The sequence below is a fragment of the Lineus longissimus genome, chromosome 18, assembly GCF_910592395.1.
Source record: "Lineus longissimus chromosome 18, tnLinLong1.2, whole genome shotgun sequence".
NCBI classification, from domain to species: domain Eukaryota; kingdom Metazoa; phylum Nemertea; class Pilidiophora; order Heteronemertea; family Lineidae; genus Lineus; species Lineus longissimus.
In genome coordinates this window covers 998146-1020894 of record NC_088325.1, presented here as the reverse complement: position 1 = coordinate 1020894, position 22749 = coordinate 998146, and the positions used below count along the sequence as shown (strand labels likewise).

The following is a 22749-nucleotide window of genomic DNA, read 5'->3' as shown; positions in this document are numbered from 1 at the left end:
CGAAAGGCTTGCATTATTTCAATACTTATATCATGATGTTGAGAGTTAACGTTATCACATGTGACGTACATTTCACCTGTCATTCGTGAGACGAGGAACAAACAACTTCCAAAGAGGCTAAGCTGAACAAAAAATTTTCAAACTCTTTATTGAATACAAAATACGTATAGTTAATGTACCTTGCAAATCAAATATAATACCGGTAATATAATAAGCCTTTTAATGATAACAACGTTTTCATATTGATAACTTGCCTTAGTCTGTACAAGTATTGCTGGAATTGAAAATTAGACCTGTGATTCTTATGGCTGATAATGAAGTCGTTATCCAAAGCTAAGGCTGGAGGTATAAAGGATTCACGTCGTCACTTGTCACAAGTTGACTGTCTACGATTTGAAAGTAGACGTGAGGGTGAAAGGTGACATCGTGAATCGTATGAAACCCGATCTTCGGAAATGACTTGTTCGTTCTTCATTCATGTCACGCGTCTCTTCAAGAAGCGATTCGAAATTATCACAATGTTAGAATGTATATTGCATATGATATTATGTTGAAGTTCCATGGGTCACCATCTTGGTTGACTGGCCGTTCGAACCAGAGCTACTATAACCATCACTCCTCATGTCCAGTTTCTTTCTATAAAGCTTCCGTACTCTTCCATTACAGCCAAATGACAATCCAATGAAAAGACCCTGACTTGTATTTAGGATAGTGAAGATGTACCAGATAACGTCATTGCCAGCAAATATTGCGATGAACCCGAAGATCCAAGTGAATCCCATTAAGAAGGCCAACCTGGAGTAGATGAAGAATTCTGCTCTATTATTCTTGCCTATCGTTGACTTGGTCGCCCTAGTTGTCTTGTTGATGGAGACAACAGCTATTACGAAGATGATCAGGTTTGCGGCAATTACAGCAGCGATTGGGACGACGAAGGAGGCGATCATGTAGAGTCTGTGGACCATCCAGCAGGTGCGTGATCCATAGAACGGGCCTAGGCCTGTGCCGAATTCTAGTATCCCACCAGCCACGCACACGAGGAAGGGAAGGCCATACGTGAGAGCACAGATGATACGGTACTTATTAGCAGGAGAGGAGCTGCGTCCCAGAGGTGACGTGAATGTCCGCACTGTGTTGATAGCAATCGCATTCATCCAACAGAACGTGGCAAGGAAGGCGTAGTGTTGGATCATCCCGAGGAGAGAACACAGGACTGGTATAGTGAAGGCGGTGTGGCCGAACATGAAGAATAACTGAGCCACAATGAGGCAACAACTAAGGTGCATGAGCATCTTTCCTGGTAGAGTTCGCAACTGGGGGAATAATCCATAGGTGATGAGCAGGTACACGAGGAACAAGATGGAGAAAATCATCCCAATGTACGTGATGACGACCTCGGCTAGAGAGGAAGGCTGCTCTAGATGGTGAGGACAGAGGAATATCCTGTCTCCAGCAATAACCACATCCGATCTCATAATACTCAGACCGGAGTCTTTGGAGAGGACGCTACCCCCTAGTATGGTGAAGTTTCTCATGTCATATTCCAGAACACTCGCAGCACATCCTTCAAAGAACTGACTGTACTCATCACAGATCAAAACCTGGTTGTCGACGCTCAGTATCTGGCGGACAATAGATGCAGTCACATCTGTGATGACATATTGTCCGGTGCTAAGAGACATTGCATCTTTCTGTAGCGCAACTGTGACAGGATCTATCCCCTGTGTCATAACATAGTAGTCAAACACACCCGTCCCTGCTGCGAGTGAGATTTTTAGTAGGTTGCCACTACTGCACTTTAGTACACCACCCTTCACTCCGCGGTTTAAGATGGCGTAGCGTATCCCCCACTTGTGTCGCACACGGTAGTTCATTTGGATAGCTTCCACCATAGCCTTCTGATTCATAATCGCAGAGGGAACAACTACACTTGTCTCTACAACTACCCCAGGTTGAAATACTACTTCCTTGCCGCCAATAAGAGCGATGCTTTCAATCAAATTCTTGTTGTACACAGTGGTCCTACTCTCCAACCACTCATTTCTGTCAACACCAATCATTTGTTGTACGTTCTTTTCAACAGCAGAGGCGAGGGCTTTGAGCGGGAAGTCAGCTGCCTGTGCGAGGTCGTCATCAGAACATATCACACTGATTCGCTCCTTTAATGTTGTGTTGATCCACAGGGTAATGTGATTCACGTAGTCAGCAAGTGGCGTTCCGTAAACTGGAAGGAATGGATCCAAGATGCACGAGCCGTTCCACTCCACAGAGCCAATGTTGCATCGCACTGGTGACCGACACGAACCAAGGATAGGGTCGAATATGGTACCATTTTCGCATTTCTTGTCTGTGGTTGGGTCGGGAAGCTCAAGAAGGGATCGGAATCCGCCCGGGATGATGACCGTCTCCGTCGAAGACATAGATCGCACAGAATCTTCTATACTGTCTATTGTTATACCTTGGGTGGTATCCATTCGTTCACAATACAAGTCATCAAGCGTTGAGTTCTGGCAGAATGCGCAGTACATGTTTTTGTAAACAGGGCGCTGGGCGACCGGGTTGCTGGAAAAAACATATGCATCATAGGTCGAACAATTCCTAGCAAGTTCCGTATAAACTGACTTCGGTAGGCTCAGTTGTTTCCGTCGGAAACATTCAGCAACTGGCGGATATCCATTGATTTTCTTGCTCCTCGAGGGCTCACACTCCCGATAAAGGGCAGCATTGTCTTTAGACTCCACAACAGTTGTGTTGCAAACACTGCTCTTCTCCGTGTTGAGGCTGATGAAAATGGCCGTCTCTGGGGTGAATGGGCCTGACTGTATGAAAGTATTCGGGCAAGCAAATATTACAGGCCAATATTTCACAATTGTTAATGGCAGTCTGTGACACTGGGCGCAGTAGATATTGTTGAATGGAATGCCTTTAATAGTCACTGGAACTCGAGTGTAAATATCACCAGATTCGTACCCCTCCTGACACCGCTGCTCCATGCTGGTGTCTTCACCTGGCGGACACGTAGATACCGAGTAGATTGGCTGTGCGAAGTGAGTTCCATTGCATGACAGATACTCAGCACGCTGTCGAATCTCTGGTAAGATTGTTCCGAGTGCCTTCCACACCGTGTCGCCCTTACATTTGGCCCGAATGTCCTGATAGTCATAGCAGCAGTCTCCAAAAGCCCGGCAACTTGGGTCGCAGTAGCAGCCATCTTGAGTTGGCTTCTGGATGGCATCGCAGTGCGTGACTGTGCGGTTACATACGGGGTTGCTGCAGAACTTTGCAGTCTGGCCATCGATTGTCACGTGGGCTATGGCCTTGTACCCAGGTTGCGATTTGAGCGACGAGCTGCCTCGGATCACCAAAGAAATCGCCATCAGAAACAGGGCACCTGCAACAAACCAATGGGACATAGAAGTTGTAAGATGCAAACACATTTCTGGCAAGTCTAACCTTTTCCAAATTCGGGAAAGAAACCGAGACCTGGAGGAAATCTGCCCTGTCAGAGATAGTCCGCGCACTCCATCACAGGAAGGCGTGTCGGAATGTTTGAGGGTCATCTATGGCTTTGTTCTCTCAGACAAATTTCTCAAGAAGCTTTTTAAAACCAAACAGAACACTTAGGTAGGAGCCAGGTAGGTCATGTCAAGTTACACGATGACGCCAATAGGGGTCACTTCCATCTCAAAGTAGGTCGAAAGTATACACGCCTGTAGAGGTGAACATTTTATTCTGAATGCAACACAGCCCGTAATATAACGGCGCATATAAGCCTTTGAAAAACAACAAAAAGATTAAGTATCCCCTGGCTCCTGTCTGTACTCTCCCTTCAATATACTCTTTTGGGCACACGCCCCCCCCCCCCCAAATTCATAGCTCGTCTGAAAGTATTTTTCGAGTGAATTCTTCTGGGTCACTTGAAAAATATATCATCATCCAGCATAAACTTGATTTGTGTAATATGTGACAATTGAGCGGGTCATGCTGGTAAAGTATATATTATGACAAATTTGTACTGTCATCATGATCAATTATCGTCGGTATGCAAATAAGTCTAACATGGTCCGGATGGATAGAGTACCATTATCATAGAATAGAGAGCATAATGAATTTATGGTGCTGTCAGGACAGATGGCAACTCACGGGTTCAATAACTAAAAGGACTGACGATTGCCAAAATCAAACTTGGTGATTAAATTTATTGAAGTTAGACTCCAAAGTCAAGCAAATGTCTATTTCTCCGATTAATTTCCCTCCCAATCCATTTTTAGGCTTTAAGAGTGACGTGTAGCATGCTCCATCATCAACAACAACAACAACAACAACGACGACGACGACGACGACGACGACGACGACGACGACGACGACACACACACATAAACCACACTCCGCACTCCCAAACCAAACAAAAGAACACGTGGTATGTGTCCACTTGGTCTTTTGTTTGGTGACGCCGGGAGGTGTGCCGGTGTAACAGTAACAAATGCCCCCTGGAAAAAGTGTCCGGCCCTATTGTATTCTGCAATATGGTTCTATAGAGACCCTGACCGTCAATAGCTCAGAGATTGAAGCACAGAATAGAATCCTTTGTTTCCCGGGCATTCTAGGACATTTTAAACTTCTACACCGGCCCTGGGAGAGTTCGAATTCGCGGCTGGAGTTTCCGAGGCTGGACACTCAACTAGCTCGCCGAGGCTGACGATGAGCTCACAACATTAATAAAATGGGCTTGTCGATCTACGCAACGGCTTCCTCCGACTGGTGATGTCAACCATCAACTATGGTTTGTATCATCAACGCGAGGCAAGACGTATTCTTTGCTACGGTACTTAGATCAAAAAGGTTAAAACTTCCTTTGATTTGACACGAGTTTTCAAGTATCCAAACCAGTGGTAGGCCTATGTGAAAAAATCACATCAAAACTGACTGACACTTACCTCGAACTATCGGACTTGCGATCGCCATGACGAAACTTGACTTCTGCAACGGCGATATCCCGTGACCCAATTACATGTAGGCCCAGAAGGTATTATTAATGTCCTACTGTTAGCCCTATCATCATGGGCGATATACGGTGGCCCATAGAGGACATGCGTTTATTTTTTCAATATAATAGAAAACAATTTTTTACAATGCGTTTTTTTTCTCTCGAATTACAACCGCCGTCGGATTTATTTCTCACCGCCGAAAAAATAATTTCCACCGCCGGGTAAAAAATAATAATTCCCACCACCGCCAAAGAAAATAATATCCACCGCGGTGGAAATTAATATCGACCGCGGTGGAAATTAATATCGACCGCGGTGGGAATTAATATCGACCGCGGTGGAAATTAATATCGACCGCGGTGGGAATTAATATCGACCGCGGTGGAAATTAATATCCACCGCGGTGGAAATAATATCCACCCGGTGTCAATAACGAATTAGCTCCGACCGCGGTGGATATCATTTCCACCGCGGTGGATATTATTTTCTTTGGCGGTGGTGGGAATTATTATTTTTTACCCGGCGGTGGAAATTATTTTTTCGGCGGTGAGAAATAAATCCGACGGCGGTTGTAATTCGAGAGAGAAAAAAACGCATTGTAAAAAGAAAATTTTTCTATTATATTGAAAATAAACGCATGTCCTCTATGGGCCACCGCACTGCAAACATGACAGGTTTAATTATTTACTCTGTCTGTGCAGTGCGGCCGGGCAGTGTGACGTCATAGGCAAAATGACTTTTTATTGTCTGGCGAGTCAGAGATGTACACAGTATTCTACACAACGTAACGACCCTGGCCAGCTGTGCATATAAAAAAGCCCTTGGGAGTGAATAATTACTGCTTTTGTTATGAGACAATTAGCCATAGGCCTACTTGCATACTTCCTGTAATATGTATATAGGACTTGTGATTAGAATACGGTTCCGGTTCATTGGTGACACTCCAAGCCGTGGGGGTGGGGGGGGGGGGGCACTCCCATAAGCGGTATACACATCCAAGTCCCGACAAAGCCGGCAGAGGGTGGTTATTTCTATCAAAGCACGGGAGATCTTTAGCCCCCATTCTGGGAGGTGATCAGCTTTGCCTGCAAAGCCCATGCAGTTGCTTAACCACCATTCTGTGCATCAATCTTTAATGAAAACATACATGCATCTAGAAAAGGCGGGGATGACCCGATTTTCTAAAAACATTCCCGGCCGACGTACGAATTGCGATTGCAACAGGTATCGCCAGGAAGATAACACTTCTTTGGAAACTGGGCGGAAACAGCCAAATAAACGGTAGAGGAATATCTAATTTGTAGTTTTTGCAACATGTTGTCTCCTCTCACCACGGTCGGTGTGGAAATGGTCCAAGAGAAAATGCCGAGAAACGCAAACATTGGTAAATTCAAACTGTTTTATTTTAAACGACATTTATTGTACTTTTATCCTCAAAGTGAGGATGAATCTGTGGCCGCGGACACAGTCCGGTTATACTGTGCGGTCGTAATGTATGTGTCCGGCGAAGACAAGTGAAGCCAATCCCATCTTTCGACACCAGGCACGTCGACGAAGAGCTGCATGTACGAACGACGAATTGTGTGTGTTATTATATGTATTCTATCGACAACGGTTTTTGAAGTGTTCCTCATTTCCTCGTGCTACTATAAAGTTTGAAAACCGATTTACAAGCAGTGAAATTCACGTAAATGAATTCGGGCAGAACTTATTGACACGGAAGACCTTCGTACTTCGTCGTTCGGAAGGGAGAGGCAAAACGGGCCCATTGACGAGTTGGGTGTCGCGGACAGACCGAAAGTACGGGTCCTTTCACTCCAGGGCCTGGCATTCTTGGTTGTTCACAACAGGTGTAATCTGTGATTGCCTGAGTAAATGTTTCAGTTGATAGAAATCAGTGTCGCCAATTTCTGTAAGTTGGAATGCTGAAGAAACACCGCTGGTGTAATGTCATCAAATGCGAGCGATCGGATTCCGCAAGAGACGATGAACAACAAGGCGACCAAACAACTTCCGGTCGTGGTTCATTGATTCCACGGGTAGTCGTGTCCGTCCGGGTCTGCCACGATGCAATTGCGGCCATTTTTCTGAATAATTTTCCCCGATTCTGAGTCGAAAAGAATGAAGGACGGTATGGACTTAATTTCTAGCTTTGTCTTAATCACATCCTGAAAAGTAATTTTGAGTATTTAGATCTGAATTTCTGACATTTGTTTCTTTTGATGCAGTGAAATGTTTTGTTCTTGATAAACATACACTCCGGACGCAGTGGATCGGTCTCCTCCTGTCGCCCGGTACGAGGAAGGACGATCAGGATGACGAAATGGACTGCATGGGAGTCTAGATAAACAAGTCTTCTCAACACCGCTCAAAACATGAATACACTAACAAGACTTGAAATGCATGCTAATTCATATAGCGCTGTAGTGTATTGCAGTAATGTCTCAAGCGCTTTACATTCATTCCTAACCATACAGAAACCTTTCAGTAGAAACCAAGCAGCGCACATACAGCGCTACACTTAGCCATTTCAGACCAGTTAAAATAGCACGAATGGCATCGGCTGAGCCTCGAGCCCGGGACCTTCCGGCCACAAAGCGGACGCTTTTCCACGGCGCCGCCCTACTTTACTACGATAACTGATGGCGTGAGTCGTTCTGTGTCGCATTCCGTCCGTCGTTCGTACGGTTCGCGAAACCGGCCGAACATGAGAGGCAACTCACTGCTTTTTCCTTGTTGTACGGCATAGCCAGCCAAGGCATGGCGGCGAAGTAGTCCCGGAACTCATCCTCCGTCTTATCCCGGCTGATGAAGATGACTTGGAAGTTGCTGCCAACTTTTGCTCTCATTCGGTTATAGAACGCCACGAGCTGCGGGGTGAATTTCCGACACGGGCCGCACCAACTGGCTGATACGTAGAGACCTGAAATTGAAAAGAGAGCTTTGAATATTCCCGTTTCAATATCACTCCGACGTTCAATCTGTTCCTTTTGGATGACTAACACAGACCGCACTTACCTAGAACCTTTCCTTCGCCACACACCGTCTCGATAGGAATTTGCTCCGTGGCATGATCAATCACGTGATCTCCGAGAAGACCCTGCATTTCCCCTACAAACTCCGGCTCAGGCCGACTGGAATGCTTGAAACAACTCTTGAATCTGAAAAAAAAAAATAATATTCTTCATTTTGATTTTTTTCATCCCCGAAACAGAAGGTCTCATTAGAAATTTGAGCCGGAAACAGTCCAGCCCATGGGCGCGCGGCGGCCTCTAGGGCTTCCCCGTTTGCTTTTCAGCACAGGAAGAAGGGCGGCAAAGAATGTATTTTAGTTTGGGGAAGGGGAGGAGAAAGAGGAAGGGTGGGAAGGCCACACCAATCTATACTTTCCTCATGTAAGTGAAACCCAAATACACCACTAGACCGATGAAGTATCCTACAATCGTCCTTAGAATAGACAACACAAAATCTTTCAACCATCTCATTTCACGATTATGTTGTTGAAATTGTAGGCCTGATAGATCAAACTATATATGTTATGTAGGTATATATACATATATCAAGTGTTCGGCGATTGGGCATACTAGTACCGGTAGATCTATTGATGGGAAAGTATCGGATGGACCAGGTGCTTGTGATTGTCGGAAGATTGACCTTGAAAAGATATTAGTTTGTTATTTAATACTAGCGGAAATGTATACAGATGTTTCTACTACTCCCCTTTGCCGCATAGACATGGTTATCCCTTGGCTAAAATGGCATTCACTAGCATTAGAGTGAGGGTATCTATCACATCTTGTCGAATTTCTAAAAGCTAGTGTCGATCTGTCATCTACCTTTAATTGCTCCTGCAATACGTTTTCGTCTTGCCTTTACAGCGCAGTTAAAAGAATTCTGGCCCAGCCCAATACAGTCTAGTGTCTTTAAACAAAACCCGCTCGCGCCTAGGCCTAAATTGTCTTTGTTTTACTGTCTTATCAAAGGGTATTCAGGGCTAATAATGATAACATTGACCCCCACGAAACACCATGCATAGGGGTCGCCCAATACAGTCTAGTGTCTTTAAACAAAACCCACTCGCGCCAGGGCCTAAGTTCCCTTTGTTTTACTGTCTTATCAAAGGGTATTCAGGGCTAATATTGATAACATTGACCCCCACGCAACACCATGCATAGGGGTCGCCCAATACAGTCTAGTGTCTTTAAACAAAACCCGAAAAAACGAAACACCATGCATAGGGGTTGCTAGGCCAAAAACAGACAAGGGCTGATAAATGTACCGGGTAATGTGTGCACTAGTCGATTAAACTCTTATAATATCATAACGAAAATTAATCTTTTGGGGTCTAAAACCTACCTCGAAAGCAAGAAAACAAAACTGCACTTTGTCATCTACATGTATCCATCTTCTAGTTTCTGTAGTAGAGAATCGCAGTATCATTCAGAAGACACCTCAGCTCCACTGCTATTCTGTTTTCTCCACACTGAGTATTTTCGACCTTATCCACCTTGCTACTGATGCTAAGGCCACCAAAATTTGATTTCATGTTTCTTGCCACAGCCTAGCCTAATTTTGAGCCTGCACCAGCAGCTCGCCACTTCTACTTTTTTTCTTCAAAATAAATGAAACTTTTCATATTTTCAGTTAACATGTCTTTGGATAGGACATGAGCAATAAAAAAACACAAACTGATGATGAAAGATGAATGGTACAGGAAAACTCTCAGCCATTTCCTAAAAGTGGGTGACGACAACCATGAAATCAAATTTCATTGGCCTAAAATGCTGATGCTATCTTCAGCACTCGTACCTGAACATACTGGTATCAAGAGCTTTACCTGTGGCTAACTGTATGAAATCTGCATTTTCACCTAAACTTATTATTTCTTCGTACAAAGCTGCAAGGTAGTGCACGTCTTATCAATATCTAGTTATTAAACAACTTGGGAATTAGATATGTCGGTTTTTCATACAAAAACGGCTTCCAGCAGGACCGCAACTTCTCCAAAAAGGATTAATGAAAACTCTTTGAACTGCAATAAACAATGCACTATACGAGGCCTGCCTGAAATTCACAAGTTAGACCCCCAAACTGCCCTCCATCACTGGTGAAAATCGTTATCAGAGAATGGCATCAGTGTAATAGTACAAGTGGCGGCACATGGTGTCAAGTTGGCACATTATCCTCCTGGCCAGGTAAATCACACGCCCAAGTTGTCCCTTATGTATAAGGAAGCCTGAAGACATCGTCACAATCTGTCTCTGTCTGACCAAAGGGACACACTCATTACTGTTGGTTAGGTGACTCAGAAAAGCATGTAAGCACCTCCGATCAATGGGTGATATGAATAAAGACTAGCAATTGCTTTTATCTAAAACTCCATATACATTTACACTAGGCCTTTCTGTACAAAATTGAAGTAAAAGCATTTGCTAGTCTTTATTCATATCACCCATATCTAGGTCTGACCATGCAATATCCTTCGCTATAAAGGATGTCTCAGAAAAAGCATATGCTGCGCCTCAATAGCCTGACGACATTGTCACAACCTTTCTCTATCAAAGCATTTGATTCACCATTTGACGAAAAAACGAGAATGAATAACATTTAGAAGTGAAATTGTCATTTAATACGTTTGTATAATCTTTCTAATCCAGTTCAAATAAGGAATTGTATTCGTGAAAATCGTTTCAAGCCCAGGTTGGTTGCATCGCACTGTGTTGCCAAAGGATACGATGCCGACCTGGACGAACCTTCCGCTGGCCTCGCATACCAATGGTCCACCGGAGTCGCCCTGCAATAATAAAACATACACAGGGTGTTTTAAAAAGGACGTTGGCTTCTTAAAGGATTTGTAAAGAAGAGGCTGGGCTTGCCGTAGAATATACAGTGGAACCTCTCAATTAAGGGACCGACAGGTGGCGTCCTTGATAGGAAGGTGTCCTGATTATAGAGGTCATATTGAACAAAATTAATCATTTGGAATTTCTAAATCACGAATAGAGTGGTCGTCTTGCTGAAATAGGTGCAGAAAGACAGCAAGTGTTTTTTTAGTACTGGCGCTCTAAAACACACGTCTGAACATCGTATTTTAGGCCCAGCGAGAAACCTTTCCCCGCTGAATACACCTTACCTCCATGTTTATGATTCGAGAGAAAAAACAATGCAGACAAATTCTCATGAAGATTCATTAGGGCGACCGACGGGCTATATCTGGTCGACATGTCTCAGATCTGGCCAAAATCTTACCTGACAAGGTCCCTTCCAGTTCTGCTCTCCGAAGCAGATGTGTGTTGAATGGATGGCAACCCCCACTTGCTCCCACTGCGTCTTCTGTCTGCACTCGTCGGCCGACATGACGGGCCCAAACACCTGCTGGAGAATGACTGGGTCGGCACCGCCTGAAACGGATAAAATAACTTCTACACAGCGCTTCATACAGTATACAACAGTCTTAAAGCTCGTTCAGGGCCGCAGCTAGCGTTTTGGTGGGGTGAGGTGGGGGGGGGGGGGGGCAAAATGCTCTCGGGGGGGGGTCGGATTCAGCTCAAAGTAAAGGAATATCCAATTAGTATTGGCGTTTGATATCATTCAGATGGTGCATAACTCTGATAATATCCAGCTATATTTGGGTTCGACTGAAGGCGAGTTCCACAGTTTCATTTTTGTGTTTTTTCGGTTTTAGCCACCTGGTGGCAATATAAGGAATCAAATTTCTTTTTCATCAATATTTTCGGAGCATACTCTACCTGGTGCGTCCCCCCATCCAGTGACGTAGCAATTCCTATAATCAACAACCTCGTCCGCAGTGGGCAGGCACACAGGTTGAATGAATTCACCAAAGGTGATAGTTTCCTCGACCTTGATCAATGCAATGTCATATGGACTTCCCGGAAAGGCCATGTTGAAGCCGGGATGCTTTGGAAGAGAAGAAAAGTCATGATTGCGTTTTCCTCCCGGGAACTTCCGAACACAATTCCGCTCTGCCAACACGAGGCATCAGCATCAAATCTCAGTGTGAAGCAGACCTAATTTGCATTATTTCATCCATGCGTATGACGCAATTTAGTCTGAACAATCTAATTGGCTCTCCCGAACAACAATATTTCAACATGCCCGAGCATAAGAACCAGACAATACAGTATTTTTCCCCATGCCTCGCTGTTGAACGAATTCATGCCAAACCAATACGCGACATTTCGTCTTTAAACAAATCAGCCCGCTCGCACCAGGCCTAAATTCCCTTTGCTCTGCTGTCTTATCAAAGGGTTGCCAGGGCAAATGTTGATAACACCGACCCCCACGACTAAGCTTTCATGGGAGTCGATAGGCCGAATAACGGCAAAGGCCAATTAACGTTGGACTATTTACATGTATGTGAAGCTGAGAATATACCCATAGATATTAGTATAGATTATTAGTATAGATATATATCCATACTTGATATTAGTAGTTTGTTTATCAAGTAATAATAATAAATAAATGAATAAATATAGAATTTGTAAAGCGCCTTTCCAGGTCACCCTGCTCAAAGCGCTACCTCCTCTATTTTTTTGAAGTGAAGATTGAACAAGTGTGTTTTAAGAAGGGATTTGAATTGGGTGAGGGTCTCAGCAGATGTATTTGCTTTGGTGAGTCGATCCAGAGATAAGGGGCAGCCACGGTATATGCACGGTATATGCATGAGGCAAGATGAACAAATGAATAATTACCGCTAGTATCGCCGCGATAGTGTACACCTTCTCGTTACCGTCGTCCCGATGAAGGTGAAGCTCTCCTGCCTTTACTTGGAAGCTTCTGTCCATTCCCCTGGAATAAGGTATGTGGTACAATTATGGCCCCAATCGGGGTTGCCCCAGTACAATTACAGAATGTGTGTGCATTACTGAGTACTGCCAGCCAATTTCTACACTGTTAGTGTAAGGGTTTATAAGTGTACATGCAGGGGTACAATTGTACCACTTTACCGTATAATCAAAATTCAATAAAGACTTAGGGTTTGCATATTCGAAATGAGAAAAAACCTATCGTTTTTGAAAGGACGATCGATATTGTCCTGAATACCGTTGGTTACAATGAAGTTATTTGCGAAATCCTCTTTTTCTGAAATTCGTCATCTCCACTCCACCACACCCCACCCCTCGAAAGTAGGTTCTGCAATTTCGGATTTGAGATCTCAGGTCTGAATACGACATATGCTGCTGATTATGAGGGAGGACCTCTCCGATCCCAAATATGACGTTTTCTGAAATTCTACGATGTCTTTATTGGACGATCCCTTTCCAGAATCACCAACAGGCGAATGAGAACGATGTACTTACGCCACACAATGCGCCGCAGTCAGGATCCATCTATCATTGATGATGGCGCCGCCGCAGTGGTGCCACCCACCCGAGACCGGCGCCTGCAGAGACACCTGCCACGGCCAGTTGCCCGGCTGGGCGTCTCGTCCATACGAGATTCGGAATCCGCCAAGCAGGGGAGATCGGCCGCACGAATCTGGAAATCAATCAAAAACAATAGTTTGAAAGCCCGCCCCAACCGGCGCCTGCAAGAGACCTCTAAGGCGCGTTTCGGCTATTTACAATTCAAATAAGGTTTATTTGAAAGACTCTGAATTCAGGTTTACCTTGACCAAAACACCATGCAGATCGGCTGCAGTCACCTATTATGTGGAAGGCAGAGAGTCTGGGCCATGACATTCACTATTTCCGATGCTGCCCTGAACTCCATGTAGGCCTAATGGTAGTGGGGCCGAAGACAATACAAAGGCTACATGCAACTAGTCAAAACACGCGATTTACTTTCAGGGAATTTAGCGATGGTCTCTGACAGGGGCTCGTAGGAGCTAAACTCCATATCCAAATTCCTCCACCTGAATCTGAGGTGGGGCCCCCGCCGCCTCTGCCCTGAGAAGTTTTCACTTTGCAAACTATTTTGAAGAGGTCACATTGAGGATCAAATTCTTTCAATTGCATTCTACCGAGAGGGGCGGTGTTGGATATGACTCAATGGGCATGGTGGTGTTAGTTTTTCTTTATCGTATGTACATTGACCAAAAGCAGTTTGTAAAGCTACACTCGCGGCCGAGATTTCCCACGTTTTGTTTATCAATTGATGTCTTCTGATTATACTATCACGGCAAGCATGGAATTTCACTGAATTGTTCAACAGAAAAAAAAACGGTGAGAACGGAATTGGTTTGCGACAATACAATGAATGGAAAAAACAAAACACATGGTGACTTTGAACACTTTCCTTGGATCGGCACTGCACAAACCCCAAATTTCGCCAGCAGGCGGTAGGTGCTATTGGAAATATGGCCTGTGATAACCCCAATCATAATCTTCCGAGGATCGGGGATAAGGATAAGAAATAATTAAGCCGGGGAAATATAAGTAACCAACTTCAGCACGTTGCATGGTTGAGCTTTGAATTGAATGAGGTTGCATGGCGACACGCCTAGAGATTTTGATTTCGGCCTTTCCTGGCTTTATTTCGTGTTTTTGATACAATATGCAGAATCTTGGTGAGCCAGAGTAACTTCTGCTAGGCCACCATGGTAACGGCTAGGTTTTGTTTTTGTTGATTAGCGCATAAATCCATGTTTTAATCGTCAGATTTAGTTTGTCTTTCTGCCGAAAGCGGCAGCACTGTGCTAGCCAGCAGTGCGCGAATCTACATGGTTTGCATAGTTTGTCCACCATCGTACAGATGGCAGCACCATCAAGTAAAGGTGTCTCATATCCTTTGGGTTTTGTGGGGCACATCCATGAATACTGTCCAACCCAAAAAGCGGTTCTTTGTATTTCATGATTCCCTGGGTTAAAAAACCTTTGATCCTTGCATTATTGTGCTATACACAGTGCTATTACCAAATGCGAAATTAGTTATTCTTGTATCTTTTCAGATTTTACCAATAAACAGATAGATCAATAACAGTTCTGATTGGTAGTACCTGAAGAACCTCTCTATTAAGGACACCCTCGGGACTGACAAATGCTGTCCTTAATAGAGAGGTGTCCTGATTAGAGAGGTCAAATTGAATGGAAGTACCAAATTGGGACCAAAACTAGTGTCCTTAATAGTGAGGTTTCCGCTAAGGGAGGTTCCACTATACATCTCGCTTCACGTCCTTCATTTACTGGACCCAGGCCGTCACATGGTAAACCCTTCCCCATGGTCTTGAGTGGAACGTTTTGACTTACCAGCACCGACTCCCCAAATCACCATCAATGTTACGAATGCAAGCAGCATGGTCTTCCACTTCAATTGACTGGAACTCAACTGAATTCTCCGACTACCCAGAAAGGCAAGTAGAGCACACGGTATTGACATTACGTATTTGCCATGTCTGAAAATCGTCACGATGTCCCGGTTCTGTAAACACAACCAGATGACAACAAGAAATATTTCACAACAGTTACTGTTAGCACACCGTGTTCATGCTTATAATATATTCCCTGTTGATAAAATGTGTCTGCGCCGTGGGCCGAATCCAAAATGGGGTTACTCATTTTTAATCGCGACTTTCATTTGATATTTCATGCCCAAAGATGGCTGCCAAAGTGCATATGCGACCCACCACGACAAAATGAGTCGCATGTCGCACAGAAGATGAGCCTAAAATGACACCAGGACATAATAGAAGAAATTGATATGCTCCGATTTTACAAAAGGCAGACAATGGTGAAATGAACAACCAGTCTGTCTCAACCTGTCAAGCTCAGAGCGATGCGACCTGTTTTGTCATGGCGGGTCACATATAATAATGTTTTCAGACAGATCTAGTCAAAGGTGACCTGTTGTCACTCAAGTGTAGTAATGTACACAGCCCTGGGCAGCTGGTGTCATATTTGACACTGTGAAAGAGCATTGGTTGGGCCTACCCAAAGAATAAACAAGTCAGTGGTGTAACATCACTATCTTTTGGTGAATGTGATCTGGTCAGTTTCCCGAGTTCAATCAAGTACTTTTGGCCAGATCGCTATGACTAACACTGGACACCGTGTCTATGCTTATATTCCGAGTGGATAAAGTTATCTTGGCATTGGGCCATCTAAAAAGAAGTTTAGTATTTGAATTTGTACCTTTCATTTGATATTTTGTGCCCAAAAATTGCATGTAAAGTGTACTTATTGGGCTGTTTCACTCGATACATCCTCTGTCATTTTGTCGACCGTCTTCAAAAGGATGGTTTGAGTCTCTGTACAGTGGTAGGAGCTTCCTTGTCCAAGCGGCAAGGTTGACCTTGGTCTTGACATTCAAAATGCTAAGACTGTTGTCAATATTTCTTCTCTTTACTTGTAGAACAAGAAAATACAAGCAACACAAAGGCCACAGGCCTTTAAATCCACGAACAACGTGTGCCCTTGCAAGAAAAACAAAACCACATGATCTATACATATTTTGTTTTATTTACTTCAAAATATTTCCTTAATTAGTAGGATGAGATAATAATTAATAATGAATGTACAGAAATAACCTTTATGTTATTCTCTATAAATAACAGGGAACTAATATGCTGTTACATTAATGCTATATCCCCATGGAGAAGACGGGCTGTTAGTTTTATGGTTTATACCCATAATATGATTATAATTTGTGATGAATTAATGTACATTTTTGTAGAACTAGACACTGCTAATTTAGCACGGCCGTCCGAAATGGCGTCCACCAGCAACAAGTCAGGTTTAAAGTCATCAAAATAAATAGATCATCAGACGCATTTCCTGAAAATTTCATGACATTTGGATCTAAGATAAGAGAGTGATTGTCAAAAATAACAACGTCCAGTAACTCAGAAAGCCCTATCATTTCCTCAGTGAAATCCAAGATGGCCGCCAGCTGGGTGACCTGACATTTGTAATTTTAGACAACAACTCCCTTACGTCGACCCCAATGCCATGGAACTTTCAGGAAATGTACAAATGGCCTGCATATATTATGTTTATGGCCCATGAACCATTCTGAACACTTTAAACCTTGCTGGACGCTCGTGGACGCTGTTTAGGAAGACCACTTTAGCATGATGATACAGTCTTTGCAATAGCCACTAAGATGATGCAATAAATAGATTATACTTTAGTAAGCTTTGAATTGCACATTACATAAAATACACGTATGAATAGTATTTTGGAGCACCCTGTATGCTATAATAGTCTGCAGAGTTGGAACATCAGAAAGAGGTAATATAGTAAAGTATTGAAAAGAATGCCAGGCTGTTGTTGAAGGGGGGGGTCTCATGACATATTATGAGACATCTAAATTTTGGATTTTTATGAATTTCTCATCTACTTTATTATGGCGTGTATCTATAAAGTTGTTATACAAATTTGTGAAAGCGGACTAAAAATACCAATATCGGTACAGAAAACTTGAATGTAGCGTTAGATTCAAGGATACTGTGGAGCTCCGTGAAGACTACCAATGCATCTAACGTTATCTCATAACACATATACAACCTGGAAGTGAGGTCAGGGCAAACCTGGTCCCAAGGCTCCTTTCCCTACCTTTTACTAATTTAACTTCAATAACTTCAATTACACGGGACCTAAGCATATTTAACCTGGAATCGAGGTTGACAAGTCTTTAACGTTTAACTTTACTCTACGTCGAACCTGGATTCCAGGTTAAATTCAAACACAAAATGCACCAGGAACTTGGAACCCAGGTTTTCAATATACCCAGATTCCACGCTCCTCTTGCCATAGCAACTGTATAAGCACCTCATAATAGTAACAGTATTTTATATTTCTATCACCCGAAATCTGCCGAAATTGTCTTCCCAAGATACCAAGCATCCACATACAGGAGGCCTTAGTGTTGTTCCAAAAAAACACTAACAAATCTTTGCGTCACAGTGTTTTAGAAATGATCGAAAAGCCTGCTTAAGGAGGATGGTACAATGCTGGATGACAGGAACTACAGGATGTCCCGAAAAAAAACCTGTAACAAAATGAGACCAAAGCTAGATGTCTTGCTGTCATTCAACTCCAAATTTGACGCCAGAGTTGTAAATAACGTGTACACGCAACAACTCTATCTCATTTACATATTTCAGAAAACAAACTCAGTTGATGGGAAAAAGCCATATCAGTTTGGGACATGGGCCTTATTTGCCTTGTGACAAGTTGTCAGTAAACGTGGCCAATATCAAATTGTCATTTACTCACTGTTGCTTTCTTCAAATGCCTTCAAAATCATACATATAGTAGAAAATATACTCAGCAGACAGCGCTGCTCGTTTTTATGTCATAAACATCGCAGTTGTCAGCAATTAGGGTAATTAGTAATTACAGTTCAATGTTTGTTTAAGCCGAGACATTTCCGAGGGATTTTGACAGATTTCGGGTGAACACATCGACATCACTCAGTTTGCATTTGTCTGCATAATATTAATATAATTATCATCTAATTAACATCTAATTTAGTTTTCGTTGGGTGAAGTTGACAATGGATTTGAATGGCAACGAGGATACTGTAAATATTAATGAGTGAGAATTTTGAGTCGCCTAACTTGGAGTCTGCTGTAGAATCATTTTGCCCCCAACGTCATTATCAACTTCATGCAACGATTATTTCTTACAATATGACATCCTTTGATCAGACAAATTACAGGACCAATAAGAACTGATTATTCCAAATTTCGAGAACACGAACAGAAACATGATGATTGAAAACGAAAATATAAAAAACAAAATCTTTACAAGCATGTTCAGAAATTGGCAGATTATGAAAATATGTGATGGAGAAATATTTCGACAATTACATGATATTTGAACCCGAAAATGGTATGTTGCTAAAAAAGTAATTCCTGACAATGGAACAGTCCATTTTGCTATTCGAGGGTGGTAGAATATTTCAGAATATGATGGAGAAGTATATTCACAATTACATCTGAACCTCTCACCCCCGCAAAAGGAACATGGGTAGTTCCTAACAGAGCATTCTCTTGATAAGAGAACAACTCATTTTCCCAATGAGGGTGGCCAGGTTGATGATAATAAAGTTTGAGCTGCTGACATGATTAAAATGGAAATTCTTACAATTACAGCTTTTCAGATAAATTTGATCTGAAAACACAAATATTTTGTTCATAATCATAATATACATCAATGATTAGTTAGATATTTTGTATGCAAAAAATATTCATAAAACTTATTTCTGTGCGAACCAAAAAAGATCAGCTGTTATACTTTTCTGAAACAATTTTCTAAAGGCTTCATGCTGAAACATCACGATGTAGTCTCTATGATAACACCCTGATGCGGAAACTTATTGCGTATCCCTTGCGATACAAAGTCACAGCGACTAAAACTGCTTGTTAGCAGAGTGCGTAGAAGAACTTACATAAGGACTTAAATTTCAGTTGGCATGAAAGTTTTCAGACTCTGGAAGATTATTATTACTTTTTACTCGAGAACGAATTATGAAAAATATACAAGGGTATGTACAAAATGTGGAAGAACGTTTTTCCACACTGCAGCAAAAGCGTCAGAAATAAGCCATCAAAAATAAATTAAAATTACTAATTACACGTAGCTCTACCACTAGTACTACAATTACGAAATGAATGGGAACACGTTTGTTTCATTCAATCAGATTTAGGCACGTTTTTGCTATCTATCGTGACGATTTGAGTTCAGATGGGCAAAAAAATCTTGCTGTAATTTTTGCATTAGATTTTTTTTTAAATTTTGGACTTAAACTTAGAAAGGTGTCTGTCAAGAACATTCTAAAAGCTATGAAATGCAGCAGCTCAAAATTTCTTTTTTCCATAATTTTTTCCCATGAAACAAGTTGAAACTGTCATTCAAAGACTGCAGATTGCGAAGACATGCCTAACTCTATTAACCATAATCTTTCTCATCGGTGTAAAATAAATCACTAACCACACTAAGAACTAAAACTTTGCTCATCATTCATCATTAAGACAAAAACAACCACATATTATCACACCTTATGTACGACCAGGGAGAATTGGCACTCCATCTTGCTGTGGAGTACATGAAACATACGACATGCTGAGATCACCCCAACTATAAGGCCACCAGGAACTGTTCCTGCCCTGCTCAGCCATAGTTCACCGTGAAAATACTGAATTTGGATTTTATTGAACGTTCACACATTGCTCAAAAATGTTATCATTTCATGCACCAATGTTCATTCTGCCATGGAGGATTTAGTCCCTGGAGAAAATCACCTGCACGTGCAGAGCAAATGCTGAAGAAACCTGCATTATCCAACTGCAATAATCTGTTATCAGTACGATCAATGTACAACCACCCAATACACAATCCACAGCTGCCCAATAGATTTTGTGAGGACAACTTCATAAACATATCACACTTTTTCTTCTGCAAAAATTGGCGGAGCAGAACTAAGTTAGATACGATATTCGTCATGAAGCACCCACAGCAAAATGGACACCAAACTCTCCCGATTGTTTATGCACCATCATTATATCATTCACTCAGATGACGGGGCATCTTAATCAGCTGTGGCGTCAACGTCCCACGCCGCGTGCCTTAACACCAACAATGATAATCCCCTGTCGCTGTGACAGACCCGGGGGTGCATCTCCGAGAGGACCGGAGCGATTAAAGACAGGGAATCACCGCAACCCTGCAGCGTATGAGGCCCCCAGGTTGCTTACTGATGCATAACACCAATTGAACTAATGCCTATTGTTTTGGCACCAAAAACCTAACACGGACCTGTCAACAGTGAATGGGGAATTTCACAAGACGCGCGACGCATGAGTTGACGCCAAGTTTGACCTTCGCTCGCGACTTCAGTCTTGAAAGCCAAAAACAGAAAACCAATTAACAATAAAGTATTTTTAACATTTCTAGAAAGTGAACCTTTTCCCGCGGTGTTTTAACATTTCTAGAAATTGAATGTTTCCCGCTGTTTTTACCATGAGAGCATCAAGAGGAAAGCTGAGGGAATATGAGAATTAGAATTAGATATAGCGGTCTGACGTACCTCTGAACACCAATTCACCGATTAAAACTCTTGGTGTATTTCTGTTTTTTTCTCGGTTATACTTAATTATCATGAATTATGTTAAGAAAACTACTGAGTTTCAATTGAATTGTATATTGAAAACTAGAATGAGCAGTATCTTGAATACTTCCAAGTCCACCCCACGCTGAGCGGTCCCACTGTACATGAATGTACAGAAAACTATACAAATACAGTCAAGTCCACCCCACGCTGAGCGGTCCCACTGTACATGAATGTACAGAAAACTATACAAATACAGTCAAGTCCACCCCATGCTGAGCGGTCCCACTGTACATGAATGTACAGAAAACTATACAAATACAGTCAAGTCCACCCCAAGCCGAGTGGTACTACTGTACATGAAAGTACAGAAAACTATACAAATACAGTCAAGTCCACCCCAAGCCGAGTGGTACTACTGTACATGAAAGTACAGAAAACTATACAAATACAGTCAAGTCCACCCCAAGCCGAGTGGTACTACTGTACATGAAAGTACAGAAAACCATACAAATAGACAAGTCAAGTTCTACCTAATTGAGTTGAATTTTTCATATCTGAATAACAATATATTATCACCAGAAGTTTATAGTGTCAGTTATATGAAAAATATACATAGAAATATACATTGGATTGGTAAGACAAGGCAAGACACTTCTACTTTAAGAGAGCAAGGTTTGTGAGTGTCCATTTTGCGGGTGGATAAATAGCTTGGTTTTGATCCAGCACAGATTGCTTTGCTTTAGTTATCATGTAGGCCACAGTGCGAGTAAGTACGAAGCAAAGATCACACAGAGAGCCATTCTCATCCGGTGTGAAGACACCAGACCAGGCCTTGAATCCATAAAGAGGCAACGCACCGACTTTGATATCTCATAAAACATATTTTGCTCGGTAAATACTCAAGCGCTGACTCATATTAGTAAACCACTTTTGTACTCTTGAGTGAGGCGTTCCTTCTTGAATTAATAGATATCTTTGTTTACAAAATGACATCATTCTGACATCATACATAATTGTATCGCTGCCAGTGTGCGTGCGAGCGAATATCGCAGCTCACTCGACGATAGATAAACTATTTTTGTTCTCTTGAGTATGGCGGGATTCTTGAGGATGGTGTGACACAACATCATCAATGTTGCACAATCAATGTCGAATTCACTTGGATATGAGACGTTTTTTCTTGCCAAGCTAAATACCTGTGGAATATTTTGGGATAAAACCTGAAGATATGGTACAAAAGCAGCTATACATCATAAGTTTAAGCATCATTATGTTATGGAGAGATATCTCGAAACAGCTGATAGTTTTGCCAAAAATTGTCACATCTATGTCAAACCATACCGCCCCACCTGCCCTCTCAAACCTCTAAAATGTAAATAGCACAGTTCAGCATCTCTGAAGGACCACTTCTGTACGTTTAGGTAGATTACGTAAAACAGCAATAATTTTTTAATTTCCACTAAAAATAATACGACTACACAATCAATGCCTTGGCATAAACTCGCGTAGTAAGTTCCGCGCCATTCTTGGATCGTTTTTCGTGACTGTGAGCGCCCGTCCCGCTGCGTGCCTGTCATGACCCTCCGCCACCAGTTCTTGGATAAACAATTCCGAAATGTCCTCGGAGTTTGTCGTATTTTCTTTATTTAATTCTTGGCTCTCGCGTAACTTCCTCGGCGGCGGTGGTGCTTCTTGTCGCCACGGTGATCTGAAATAACAAGATTTTATTTCATTCAGTCAATTTATT

The 22749-nt window shown here is 42.5% G+C and overlaps 4 protein-coding genes across 5 annotated transcripts in view; all 4 read right to left on the bottom strand.

Annotated features, from left to right (window-relative positions):
- Positions 1-186: 186 nt before the first annotated feature.
- Positions 187-5003, bottom strand: LOC135502272 (uncharacterized). Its single transcript, XM_064794970.1, has 2 exons — positions 4938-5003; positions 187-3391 (listed from the first exon to the last, which is right to left on the bottom strand). The coding sequence occupies exons 1-2, from the start codon at positions 4963-4965 to the stop codon at positions 546-548; spliced, it is 2874 nt and encodes a 957-aa protein (XP_064651040.1). The 5' UTR covers positions 4966-5003; the 3' UTR covers positions 187-545.
- A 1410-nt stretch (positions 5004-6413) lies between these two features.
- LOC135502452 (tryparedoxin-like) lies at positions 6414-9460 on the bottom strand. The gene is made up of 4 exons (XM_064795291.1): positions 9345-9460; positions 8007-8149; positions 7712-7911; positions 6414-7156 (listed from the first exon to the last, which is right to left on the bottom strand). Exons 1-4 carry the CDS (start codon positions 9377-9379, stop codon positions 7013-7015), a joined length of 522 nt encoding a protein of 173 aa, XP_064651361.1. The 5' UTR covers positions 9380-9460; the 3' UTR covers positions 6414-7012.
- A 1134-nt stretch (positions 9461-10594) lies between these two features.
- Positions 10595-15270, bottom strand: LOC135502441 (elastase-1-like). Its single transcript, XM_064795275.1, has 6 exons — positions 15197-15270; positions 13310-13487; positions 12701-12797; positions 11738-11906; positions 11238-11389; positions 10595-10782 (listed from the first exon to the last, which is right to left on the bottom strand). The coding sequence occupies exons 1-6, from the start codon at positions 15243-15245 to the stop codon at positions 10615-10617; spliced, it is 813 nt and encodes a 270-aa protein (XP_064651345.1). The 5' UTR covers positions 15246-15270; the 3' UTR covers positions 10595-10614.
- Positions 15271-16402: 1132 nt separating this feature from the next.
- LOC135502024 (E3 ubiquitin-protein ligase CBL-B-like) overlaps positions 16403-22749 on the bottom strand; it is a 28234-nt gene continuing 21887 nt past the window's right edge. For both annotated transcript variants that reach the window (XM_064794462.1, XM_064794463.1), the window contains exon 12: positions 16403-22710. In XM_064794462.1, the coding sequence (XP_064650532.1) occupies positions 22485-22710 (226 nt within the window). In that variant the 3' untranslated portion in view covers positions 16403-22484. The remainder of the gene's footprint in view (positions 22711-22749) is intronic.